This window comes from Meles meles, chromosome 1 (genome assembly GCF_922984935.1).
Source record: "Meles meles chromosome 1, mMelMel3.1 paternal haplotype, whole genome shotgun sequence".
Taxonomy (NCBI): Eukaryota; Metazoa; Chordata; class Mammalia; order Carnivora; family Mustelidae; genus Meles; species Meles meles.
Genome location: NC_060066.1, coordinates 215,860,419 through 215,873,309, shown reverse-complemented (window position 1 = coordinate 215,873,309; position 12,891 = coordinate 215,860,419). Strand labels below are relative to the sequence as shown.

At 63.3% G+C, this 12,891-nt stretch overlaps 1 protein-coding gene across 6 annotated transcripts in view; it reads right to left on the bottom strand.

The window, feature by feature from the left end:
* The window catches only part of MORN1 (MORN repeat containing 1), a 48,004-nt gene that overhangs the window by 13,855 nt on the left and 21,258 nt on the right, over positions 1 to 12,891 (bottom strand). For 4 of the 6 annotated variants that reach the window (XR_006820104.1, XM_046017731.1, XM_046017754.1 and 1 more), the window contains 2 exons: positions 10,575 to 10,698; positions 10,001 to 10,164 (listed from right to left, as the gene is read on the bottom strand). Coding sequence is in view for 5 of the 6 variants with exons in the window: in XM_046017731.1 (XP_045873687.1) it covers positions 10,001 to 10,164; positions 10,575 to 10,698 (288 nt within the window). In the remaining variant the exon portion in view is untranslated. The other 2 variants (XM_046017761.1, XM_046017769.1) reach the window with 2 other exon arrangements.

Here is a 12,891-nt window from a genome sequence, read left to right as displayed (position 1 = left end):
AGTGGAGAACCACGGCGGGCCCGCTCTGGCCTCCTTGGGGTCAGACCCCTGCCCCAACTCCTTGCAGGAATCTCCACGTGCTGCCTCCCAGACGGGGAGCTCTGGGTCCCCCAGACCCAATTCCCACCCCTGTCCCCCACTCTTGCTTGCTCCACCAGAAATGGGGGCGACATCCAGGATTCCGCCCCTCCCCTCACTGGCGTCCCCGTGGTCCTGGTCACTCCACGGTCGCCATCATGGGGCCCGCCCTTGCTCCCAGTCCATGGACCCCCTGCCAGGTGAGGTCCCCGCCTGCTCCAACCCAGCCCCCTGACTCTCCCCTGCATCCTGAGCACACACCAAGCCCTGTGGCCGCAGGAGCTCCAGCGCTGGCCACTCCTGACAGTCCCACACCTCGTCCTCGCGCACGACCCCGCCGCAAGCCAAGCATCTGCATGATGGGCTCCCAGTCTCCGCTGGCGCCCTGAGCCCGGGGCATTGCGGCAGGTGCCCTGTCCAGGCAGTCCTGCCCCTGCTGCCCCAGGGAGGCCACGTACACCCCCCAACACTCCCCCTCCTGTGGCCCCCTCCTCACCCGTCCGCCCCGCCGTAGGTGCCCCCGGGAGGATGTCAGACCAGCTCCCGATAAAGGACCTCGCTGCAGACACCGCCAGGCTCACAGCGCAGGCCAGCGTGGAAGCCCCCTCCCCGGCCGCGCTCCTACCCAGAGCCCCCACCCATCTGAGGGCTGCCCCAAGGGGCATCAGCTTCTCTGGGGAGCCTGTCCTTCTCCACCTATGCCCTGCCGGCCCCAAGGGAGCCGCCCAGAGAAGCAAGTGCTCGCGATCCCCTCCTGCTCCTGACGGGACGGTTCTGGGGTGAAGGTCCTGCCGGGCCTGTAGCGGCCCACAGACCTGGCCCTGGCTACTCCGGGGGGCGGCCCCCAGCCTGGCCAACCCGCGAGGCAGGGCCCCGCCCGCAGATGCCAACGCCAGCTCTCAGGAGTTATTTCCAAAGCCTTTATGTCGATTTTAATTATCAGCAAGATAAAGGTCACTGCTGCCTCCCGGGGGCGCGGTGGGGTGGCGGCGGGGGGACACGCAACGGGAGGCGCGCCACGGGGAGATCGGCGCTTGACCTCTCCGGGAGGAAACGTCGATTAATTACCTTTTCACAGCCAACTCAATTAGACTCCCTAATCAGCCTTGTAGGACATGGAGACAAAGGCGGAGGGGGCCGGGGTAAGCCGGCCTTGCGGGGGTCGAGCGGCCCCGTGGGCCCGGGAGGAGAGTCAGGCATAGGCGGGAATGTTTGCTTCATTTACATGAATCAGAGAAATAAAACGTCATCGGCCCTCAGGGGCTGAGAGCCGCCTCACGGGAGGTGAGCAGACACACCACTGGTCTTCAGGGCCGGGCAGGTCCCGCAGCCGAGGAGTGGGCTACGTCCGCAGGCAGAGCTGTCCGCCTGGAGAGGACTTGCGGGTTCGGGTCTCCGTGACCCAGAGGGAGAGCGGACAGCGTGAGTGTCGGGCAGGGCCGGATGGGCACCCTCAGGCCCCTTCTCGGATGGCGTGTGTCACCAGACAGGGCCTCCCTCTGGGCTGCGTGCCCCCTGCCCACCGCACCCCTGCATTTGTCCAGGGGGGGCTGGCCTGACGGGGCCCCAGATGTTGTCTTCGACGTGACCACGGGGCAGCCCCCGCCAGGAGCCCCCACCTGACCGCCGCCCCACGTGTCCACACAGGCTGCACCCGAGGTTGGGGGGGACCGGCCCACACACAGACGGGCCCCACGTGGGCGCCTGGGGCTGCACCGACCGCAGGTCCGGGGCAAGGCTGGGTTTGGATCTATCCGGAGGCTTTCACACTCCACGGTTTCCTGAGGAGCCTGTGTGAGAACCAAGCCGGCAGGGAGCTCGTGGCCCGGCCTGGCTGGGGAGGGGCGGGCGCGCCGGCGTTCAGAACCCCCAGCCCTGTGGCCGGCAGCGGGGACCAGGATCCCCGCGCCCTCGGGCTGCCCGCGGCAGGGCCCACGCCGGGGGACACAGACCGTTCCTGATGAGGAACCTGACGCCAGCCTTCCCTTCCTTCATGGAACCGTGGAAAACGGACTCGACACAAACCCACCTTCCCGTTGGCCCGAGTCCTTTCTGGACACTCCAAAAACAAAGCCTCGAGCCTCAGTGGTCTCGTGCTGTCCCGTCCGCCACCGTGCGTGGGGCCTTCTGGACGGGGCTGTGCACCTGGTGCCCCGCCAAGGGGCTAAAACGTCCCCTTTCCCCCACTGCTACCCTGAGGCCACACCGCAGTCCGTAGACGCCCTCCCGGAGCCCGCGGTGCGGGAAGTGCAAGTGGGACGTGAAAGCGGGCGAGGTTGAGCTCAAGCCCCCGGGACAACGGCACGAACGTGGGGTCCCCCGGGACAGCGGCACGAACATGGGGTCCTTCCCGTCCCGGACGGTCCCCCCCTCGCCTCCAGAAGGCTCCTCCAGCCAGGCCATTTGTACCGTGGGGCCAGATGGAGGCCGGGCCGCCCCCGAGACAACCGCGGCTGCTGCTTGTCCTGTGCTGGCAGCTCGGCCGGAAAGCCGCAGCCCGTCCGGGTGGGCAGTGGGGGTCCCTAGAAGCGGCCCAGGGACGCGGGATCTGACGCGGAGGTGGACCTCCCAGCGCTGTGGGCAGGTCACTGCCGGGAGGTTGCCCCCGCGGCTCTGCTGGCAGGGGCTGGGCTGGGCGCCTTCTCAGCAGTGGCCGCCGCAGCCCTTCTGCCCCCGGACGCCGCCTGTCCCGGGAGGACCAGCCGCGGGCTGCTCCAGGCGTGGCAGTCCTGCGGGCTCTCCAGACAGGCCTGGGCAGAGGCCTCGGGGGCCACGAAGGGGCCTGGGGAGCGGCCGCGTCCCGACGTGAGGGCCAGCGGCGGGAGCCAGGACCGTGGTGCGGGGCCTCCACTGGGGCCGGTCCAGAACTCAGAGGCCTCCCAAGAGGGATGGGGTTGGCAGCGGGCTGAGGCAGGGCCTGCGTTCTCCTGGGCGAGGACGGGGGCCTCTGTTGTGTCTCTCAGAGCCAGCCGTGAGGGAGAGTGCCGGGGGCCGGGGGCCGGGGGCCTTTGTAGGAGCAGGAAGCTGGATCGCAGACCCCCAGAAAAGCCTTGTGGGGCCTGCAGCCGGCCAGCCCCATGCGCGGTGAGGCGCTGGGCCCTGAGGAGCCGGCGGTGACCAGGGGCGTGAGCACACGTTCTCCGTACACGGGAGACGCGCACACTGACACACACCCATCGGTCCCCTCGCGCGGACACAGCCTGGCTGGTGGACCCTCAGCCGTGGGCGGCCTCCCCTCCCACGTGCGCACACGCCCGGCCCACGTCCCCTCTGTCCCGGGGCAGGTCCTCAGCCACACCCCAGACCTGCTCCTCTAGCTGGGCTGGGGCCGCTCCCTGCCAGCCCGGGCCCTGACTGCCCGCCATGCGAGCTGGGCCGCACCGACCTCGGCCAGGATGGCAGCAACTCCTGGGACCTTCCCCAGGGAACCCTGGACAGGTCAGGGTGCAGGGTCCCCCGGCCTCTTGCCCTCCTCAAGTCTCCTGCCCAAAGTGGTCCCTGAATCCCAGGGGCCACGCCCTGCCCCAGGAGAGCCCAGGGCCCTATTGGGTCAGTGCAGGGGCCTGACGCAAGCGCTGTGCCCTCTCATAGTGGACAGACACCTGCAGGCAGCTCTGGGCTTGGGAGAAGAAGGCCACAGGCTCCACGACGTGGGGTGAGGCGAGCATGGCTCTGAGCACGGGAGACCAGGAGGGAGAAAGGGTACACAGGGCAGCTGGCTGGTGGGCTGGGTCCCCACCCCACTTGGTGGCTCAGCGGTCGGAGGCTGAACTTGAGGCGGATCAGGACACAAACAGTCTCCATCGCCGCTGGCCCGGTGGCTCTGGGTGGTCTGGGGCCTGTCCAGCAGACGGCCTAAATCCCCCCCGCCCCCCCACCCCAAGCAGCATTTCCTCACCGCGGGGTGAGCCCCCCAGAATAGGCCTCGGCGGCCACAGTCAGGGAGAAAGAGATCTGAGCCGGCTCACCGGCAAAGCCTGATGGAAGTCCAGGCCTCTCTGCTCCCCTCTTTTCTCTCCAGGGTCCCCCCAGAGACCCACTGCCTGGGGTCCTGTGGGTGCTCCCGACCCCAGGCCAGGGGCTGCAGGAAGGAGGGAACCAGGGAGCCTGGCTGGGGGGCAGGGAGGGAGCTGGGGTCTCCGGCCCCGGAGTGCCCAGCCCTTGGAGGCCTCGCTTCAGGCACAAACAGCCCTGACGTTTGCGATGGTCCCACTGGTCTTCCCTGCACTGGCCTCAGAGGCACGGGGTTAGCTGTTCCTACTTGTCCGGGCGTTCTGCCCGCGCGGGGGGACTCCTCGACAAGAAATCGACGCACAAATTTCCCTTTAAAAACACGCATCCGTCATGCCAGCCACTCTGCCGTAATTAACCACGGACGATTAATATTAACACGCGTCACCACCTCAAGAGGCGGTGAAATTTCCGGAAGTTCTCTGCTACACTTTCTGTCCCTTGGATTAGCGGCTAAGGGCACCTTGATCTTCCAAATCATCTTACAGTGACGGAGATTCTTCGTGGATTCCGTCTGATGAATACTCGACACCGTTTGTTCAACAAATGGAAAAGACGGGGCCGCCCAGATCAGGTGGAAACCTTCCCCGCGAGGGTTTTGTGCGTTTAAAAAAGAGCGAGCGAGCGAGAGAGGGAATGAGAGAGAGAGAGAGAAGCAGTCTGAGGTTCTCTCCCTGCTACAGCTTTATTAGGGTCCCAAATCCAATTTATGGCGGATTGTCTGGGCCCCTGGGCGCCGCCGCCTGACAATGTCCCCGCGGCAATTCTCAGCACCTGCATTAGGACTCAATGGGCCTAAATTGCGGGGGGGGGGGGCGAGCAGACACCCCACTGATGGCAATTAACACCAAAGGGCGCCACGTTTAAAGCTGTGGGTGGGAATTACAAAAGGTTAAGTGTCTAAATATAAAAATCTTTTTGAATATAACATCAGTGTGCTTTGTTACCAAAATGTGGGCGCTGTAATTTCACCAAAATAGGGTTTGGAAAACCTGGCGATCATCCACGCCCATGAAATCGCCCGTTCTTCTCAACGGAAAGCAACTCGTCTGTTCAAAAGTTAGGAACAATTCAGCGACTGAAATATTTCATATCAACAAAATAATCAAATACTGACTTTCACGACTGTATGACTGACACGAGGCCTCTGGAAAGAGAGATTGTTTTCTCTCTTCATTTTACTTATTTGCATAATTGGAAACCAAGGTTTTAGAGTGTTCGCTTTCTTAATTGTGGGTTGGGTGGGTGAGAAAAGGGCCGAGAAGCAGGTCCCTGTGGGGCGCGGGGTGTGGGCGAGGGCCGCGCGCCGGCAGGTGCCAGTGTCTAGCTCCGCGCTCTGTGACCGGAGAGGCCAGGCGACCGTGGCTGGGGAAATCTGGGGCCGGGGTGGGGCAGGTGGGGTCCCCCTGCGTCTCTCTGCGCCGGGGACTGTGCTCCGTGTCCCCGCCCCCCCACCGGTGTGGGCACAGGAGCTCAAGAACGCGCAGAGACACAGACACTTGCTTGTGTCAGACGACACCCCCCTCCCTCCTACCCCCTCCCCCCTCCACTTCGGTTCCGCCTCCCTGTAGGGCAGCTCCAGCCCCTTCCCTCCCACCTCTCCTGGGCACCCCCCCTCCTGGCCGCAGAGAATGGAAACCCTGAAGTCCTCAAAAATCTGAGCGTTGAGCTGGTGCACCCTCCAGTCTGGCTGGTGGAGCATGGCGGGGGGGGCCGGGCGGGGAGGCTTGGGGGACCTCCCAGCCTGCACCCGGCACCACCCGCAGGGGCGAAGGCTGCAGGGGAGGCCCGCCAGGGGTCCTGTGATGCCGGGCCCTGCATGAAGGCTGCTTGCGGAGCAGACCTGGTGGCCAGCACCCCCGCCCCGGCCCTGCCTTTGCCCACCCCTTCGGTTAGGGAAGGGGACCCCCGTCCAGGGCTAGGGGGCTGCCCGCACTGTTTCTCGACTGTGAGCGAACCCTGAGGCAGAGAAGCAGGGCAGGGTGTGGGCTGTCGGCACTGACCAGGCCGCCATGGGGCCACGGTTCCCCGTGCCCTTAGCCACTCCTGAGGCTGGGGGACCCCGTCTCCCACACCTCCGGCTGGTCTAACAGGCTGAACTTCTTCACCTCCAGGCCTGGTTTTACCAAACCCATTGATCACTGTCTTACAGCCTGGTTGTGGGACAGGGGACGAGCTTGAGGGGCACGGCAGGCTTCCTACGAACAGATGAAGGGGGTGTCACTCGCCTCGGCCGTCCCTGGAGGTGGCCGGAGGCCCAGGGCTTTGCTTTCAGACATAAGCCTATGGCGGGTCTGCTCCTGTGGCTTCCAGACCCCCAGGCAAAGATGGTTGGTTGACACAAAATATCTGCCCCACCCCCGCTCCAGGTAACAATCTGGTCTTGGCTGGCAAACTGCATCTCTTATCTCCTTGGGGCCCGGTGTGGTGACATAACCAAGTTTTGGCCAAAGAAGGGTAAGTGATGGTGGGTGTCTTCGAAGGGGTGTTTATTAGAAGGGCAGGCCTGTGCTCCTTCTGCTTCTAGTTCTCAGGGTCTGGAATAGGGGCGTGATGGCTGGCGCCTATGCAGCCCCTTGGGACCACGAGGTGCAGGAAGGACGACCGAGAAGAAGAGGAAATGGGAACAGGGGGATCCCTCGTGATCATGGGGGCCGTCACCCCGCCACGGAACATTCACATGAGAAGTGAACATTGGTGGAGTTGAACCCCCCACCGCTGTCAGAAGCGGGCACCCACGTGAGCCCGGGAGCGTGGACCTGGAAGGGGGGCTGCTTCTGGCGAGCAAGAGCGCGGCCGCCGCCGTGGGATGAGGCTTCAGCGAAAGCCGGGCTCATGTCTGCAGTGGCGTGCGTTCCGTCGTGGGAGGGCATCCAATGCCACCTGTGACCCGGGGCTGAGAGAGAAACCTCGGGCTTGGAGTCTGTGTGCTGCGAGAACGTTCCTGCTCGGGGGCCACAGAAAGTAGCTTCGAGAGGGACAGTCACCTGGGAGATGTTCTGGCCCTGGTCTGTTTTAGGCATTGTGTCGACTGATCTCTCTGCCTGAAACCCTCCCAGCTGTGGTCTCTGCCCTGCACTTGGGAGGCCCGTCAGGTGTCCTGGCTGCAGGCTGGCTGCCACTAGTGGCTGCTTCCCGAGACTCCCGATGCGTGTGGCCAGCACCCATGGTGGCCTCAGCAGGTGCCCCGCTCCGCAGCCTGAGGCCCGCACACTGTCACCTAGGTAGGCAGACGCAGTAACCCTTTGTTTAGTGCAGGCTTGAGTGGGGCTCGGGGGTCCTCGGCCAAGGTCTGGTGGAAGGAAGGGAGGCGGGATCCGGGAGCCACGCAAGAAAGATCTGTGCCAGGCCAGGGGAAAGGGGAGTGACGCGGTTCACGGCTTGCCTTGGCGAATACAGACCTTCACTCGTGCGAAGGAAAGGGCCCGACATACGTCCCCCATACGCGTGGGGATGCGGCGGACGGTCGCATTTTTGCCATCTCTCCAGATGACGATCAAGAGAACTGGCGACTCTCCCCATGTAGTCACAGAATAAGCCACTTCATTTAAAAAAAAAAAAAAAAAAGCCTTGCCTACTTCCCACCCAAGCAGCTCCGCGTCCCCCTGAGGTCTTTTCTGGGTGTCCCGCGGGCACGAGGGCCTCATGCCCTGCTGAGCTAGCGCCTCCCAGACCCCACACAGCACAAGCCCTCGCCCTTGGTCCCACCGTTATCCCCTGGGCTTTTCTCTTGTTTACGCTGATCCCCACCACCTATCGGGCAAAGCTGACCTATGCAATGGCTTCATCGCCGTTTGCAGAAGGCACCAGAGGACAGCCGGCCGGCCTGTGTGTCCGTGACCCAGAGCAGACCTGGGCTCGCTGCCAACACGTCTGGAGGGCCTGGGCACTGGGGGGGTGAGGGCAGCTCCGGGCAGCTCTGGGGCCAAGACGCGGGCAGTGTGAGTGTCCTCCAGAGCGTTTGGGGGTGGACTGGTCCCCAGAAGAGATGCAGAGGCACGGGGGACCCTTCCTGACCTGTGGGCAGGTGTGCACGTCGCCGGCATGCCACCCTGTGAGGGGACAGGAGGGGCCGCCGTGGGCTGGCAATCTTGGGGGCAGAGGCCCCGGTCACTCTCTAGAAGTGGAGGCCTGTACAGAGAGGCTTGGCCAGAAAAGGCAGAGAAGCCGCAGCCCCGCATCTGGCGTCAGCCCCAGACGCACCTGCCGAGGACCCGGGACCTCGCGTTCGGCCGCAGACCTGCCAGCAGGATGCCCGCAGAGCTCAAACCTGAGTGGCTCTCCCAAAACCAAAGACTTGCTCCCCCTGGTCTCCCCAAAGACCATCTTCTGCGGCGCCCCACCCCCATCCTAGCCAAGCTAGAAACATCTCTGAACGTGCTGGCAGCCCGACGCCAACCCCCCGAGCATGGGGTGAGGCCCGTTCCCCGAGTGGCGAGCACCCCGAACTTGTACAGAGGACTGGGCCCTGGGCCGCCTGCACCAAACATCAAGGAGCAGACGCAGACCCCCCCTTTCTGGGCCTGGTTTCCACGGAGACCTTATGAGAGGCTCTGAAATCCCTCCCGGGGAAGGCGAGGGCCCAGCGAGTGTTTTCTGTGGAAGTGTGAGAACTCTTCAGCCGTGCAAAACTGCCTCGGTAAACTGCGCCGGAAGCAGACCAGAGGTCGCGGCCAGGCCCCCCAAGGCTCCACCCCACCACCCCTGTGGCATGGGGCTCCCCGCGGCGAGGGCCCAGGCCCAGGTCTAGCCGTGGGCCCTGTGCCAGTACTCCAGGTCCGCCCGTCCTGCTCTGCAACTCGGGAGGACTCACACGTGGTGTCCAGGGCTGGGGTCCTGACTGCGGGGATGGGCCCCTCTTTAAAGGGCCCAGGAGCGCGTGAAGGCCCCAGCTAACGTGCACGTGAACTTGCCCGACGGGGACCCCGGAGCCCCGTTTCCTGAGCTTGCTGTGGTCCCCGAGGATCTGGTGCAGCTCTCCTGGGGCGAGGGCGGGCGCAGGGCACCAGGCGGGACCCCGCGGCCATGCTCGGCTGGGATGCCTTGGGTGACGCAAATACACCCCCCACCCCGCAAGGCATCAGGCCATGTGGGAGGGCCCACGGGCCCGGGCACAGTGAACGGCAGACGTGAAACTTGGATTCACATCCTGAGCTCCGGCACTCGCTCTCCAGGAGTCGTTCAGAATAATCCACAGAAACACCAGGCCAGGCCCTCCACGGCTGCAGCTTTGCAGGCACCAGGAGCCAAGGGCATGTGGAGATGCTGTGCGCTCTGGGCAGGCGCGGAAGCAGCCGGAAAGCCCGGCGAACCGGCAGGACCATTCGGGCTGCAGATGGTGCTGACCTCGGTGGGGGGGTGGTGGGGACACAAGGGCCGGTTCCCACACTCGGGTGTCCGGTCCAGGCTGACCACAGCCTCCTGGAGACGGCGGCCTTGGTGGGTTTGCCTCTGGGCCCAGCCCGCAGTCCGACAGCTGCAGAAACAACCCAGAGCCCACCCCCCAGGCTCTGCCCTCTCCCGCCAGGCTCCTGCTGCGAACGAAACCGCCTCACTTTACACTGACGGCGACGACCAGACGTGCCCGTAGAGACTGCGGGGCGGCCCCTGGCACTGCTTGTTCCCAACGCCACGCAACACTGGGATGGTGCCCGAGGGGCCCGGATGCCCAGGACAGGGAGCGCCCAGCCTGCCCTTCAGCCCACAGCGATGGGGACCGGCCCCGCAGAGGGACGCCTGCTCAGGCCCGGCCCCATCTTCCTGGCATGGCCTGTCTCCTCCAGGGTCACCGTGCCTGGCTTCTCAAGGCTTCGTTTTCCTCCTGCCCAGGTTCCAGCGCACCTGCTGTCACTCCCCGCGCCCCTAAGCGCTCATGCCAACCACTGCCAGCCAGCTGGCTAACAGCACTCACCGGCAAGGCCGCTAGGGATGGCCCTGTGGCCGCGAGACGTGTCTGAGGCCAGCTCCAGGTCTCCGGTGGGGAGCCGCGGGTCCTTGGCACTTTCCAGAGCAGCTCTGGGCTCTTGGCCCCCGGACTTGGGACTCCACAGAGGATAGGCCACGCAGTCAAACCCGCTGTGGAGGGAATGGGTGGGACTGGGCTTTGCTGGACGCTGAGCTGAGGGTGCCACCTGGCTGTGGAGGACACGGTGGCCCGGGGCCCTTCTGGGGAGGAGGAGGGGCTGAGGCAACCACGCCGAGACTAAGATGGTGGGAAGAAAGGGCGCAGAGAGTCTCGTTCCGGGACCTCGTGATACCTCGCTGTGGTCCCAGCCCTCGCTGCCGGCCCCCTGCCCGGCCTCCGCTGCCTGCTGTTCCCTAGACCGAGCATAGCATGTCTGCGGGTCGCTGCTGTGCGCCCCGTGCCCTTGGGGTCCCGGCCAGTGTGGGAGCAACATGGAGATGGGCCTGGGTAGAGCAGGTCTGGGCCACTCCTCCTTGTCCCCCACGCCACATGGGGGACGTCCAGGGTCGCCCATACTCACAATGGGGTCTGGATGGGTGTCCCTCGGTCGTCCTTGTCCACGTGGAAGAAGCTGACCTCCGAGTAGGCCGGGAGCCGCACATACCGGGCGCCGGCTGAGATCTTCAAAACCCGGCCGTCCTCGCCTTGGGAGGGAGAGAAGCAGGCTGTGCCAAGGAAGGGACAGAACGGCCACAAGAACCTAGGTCTCTCCCTCCCCGTCCCGGCCTGGACGCCTGTGAGGGGCACGCAGCAGCGACGCTGGCCCAGGCCGCAGCTACGTTCAACTCGAGCTCCCTGCCTCCCTGCCCTGACTTCTCCAGCCCTCGCTGGGGGCCTGAGCCTCAGCGCACCTCGTCGCACTTCCGGGGGCCTCTCCTTGTTGGTTGTCCTCGGGGCCGTGGGGGTGGCCCTGGCTGGGAGCAGACACACCGGAGGCCTGTCTCCGCCACGGTCCTGCCTTCCGCAAGACATCGCTGCTTGTTGCCTCCCACCTCTGGCCCCTTGTCGGCGCGCCCGAGGCCCCAGCCCAGGGCCTGGCCATGTGGGCTCCGGGCCCGGCGCAGAAGCCACCGAGCGGCGTCAGTGCAGGCTGCCGCCCGGCCCCCGTGGAAGAGGAGACGTGACAGGGCAGACAGCGTGAGCACTCGGGCTTGGAAGGAGAGTAGAGAGCCACAGTCCCTGGGGTTTGACCGACTTCCACTTCTGGGCACCACAGAGTACTTGGAAACAAATCACGCCCCATTCGAAGCGCCCAAGAAAGCAGAGAAAACATAATGAGGGTGCGATGGCTTTTCAAGATCCCGGACCTCGGGCAAGGACAGCGGCCCCTGAGAGATGCAGAGCAAATGGTGTGGAACCCCCGACTGCCCAGACGGCTGCCTTGAGCGAAGGGGGACCGGGTGCAGGGAGAGGGACTGAGCGAGCCCAGGAAACTCCTCAGTGAGCAAACAGGGCTGGGAGGCCCCAGGAGGAGGCGCACACAGCAGGGGTCTTGGAGTCCTGGGGGCAGAGGAGCAAGGGGGGCCAGGCCTCCGGGACCCAGTGGAGCACACATCTGTGCCAGAGTGTGAGGGAATGCCCAGAGGCCAGGCTAAGAGCCACAGGGGAGGGTGGGAGGGACCTGGGCTTGCAGGGCACTGGGAGCGGCGCTCACTCCTGCTGGCCACACTGGGAGAATGGATGCCACAGCCCACGAGACCGGGCTCTCAGAAGGTCCGGCTTCAACAGTGGGGATCACGGGTCTCAGACGGAGCTCTCCTCCACACCTCACACGTCATAAAGGCAAAACCTGAAAGGATCAGACTGTCTCCAGATAGCCAACTGTGCTCCAGAACAAAGTCCAACAAGAGTTATGGGAACACAGAAATACCCAGCCACCAAATGGTAAAATCCTCCGTGTCTGGCACCAAAGATTACCAGGCAAAGAACGCAGAAAAGTATGGTCCCTAGTGAGGAGGGACAGCAGGCAACTGAAATCGGCTCAGAGCGGACCCAGATGTGAGGGTCACCAGGAAGGACCCTTCTCCGAAGTTTTTATCGTACCCATGTGCTCAAGACGTAAGTAGAGACAGAGAAGATATAAAAATAAAGTTGAACTTCTAGAAACAAAAACTATGAGATAAAAAAATACGCGGTATGTGATCAATGACAGATTAGATACTGCAGAAAAAAAGTGCACGAACTTGAAAACATAGCTATAGAAACCACCCAACACGAAACACCAAGAGAAAGAAGGAAAAAAGAGGAAGAAAAAGGTAAAGAGAAAGGAGGGAGGAAGGGGGACGGGGAAAAAGAATCCACGGACAGTGAGGCAACTTCAAGCGCCCTAATACATGGGTAATGAGGCCCCTGAAAGAGAGGAGGAAGAACTGGGAAAGAAAAACTATTTGAGGAAATAAAGGCTGAAAAATCCCCCCATTTTTAAAAGATTTATTTATTTATTGGGGTGCCCACGTGGCTCAATGGGGTAAAGCCTCTGCGTTCGGCTCAGGTCATGGTCTCAGGGTCCTGGGATCGAGCCCCGAGTTGGGCTCCCTGCTCAGTGGGGAGTCTGCTCCCCACCCCCCGCCTGCCTCTCTGCCTACTTGTGATCTCCATCTGTCAAATAAATAAATAAAATCTTAAAAAAAAAAAAGATAGATGTGGTTAGACTGGATGAAAAACAAAGACCCAACAATATGTTGCCTATAAAAAGCATACTTTATTATTTTTAAATTTTTATTTTTTAAAGATTTTATTTATTATTTGATAGGAGAGACATAGCAAGAGAGGGAACACAAGCAGGGGGAGTGGGAGAGGGAGAAGCAGCCTCCCCACCAAGCAGGGAGCCCGATGCC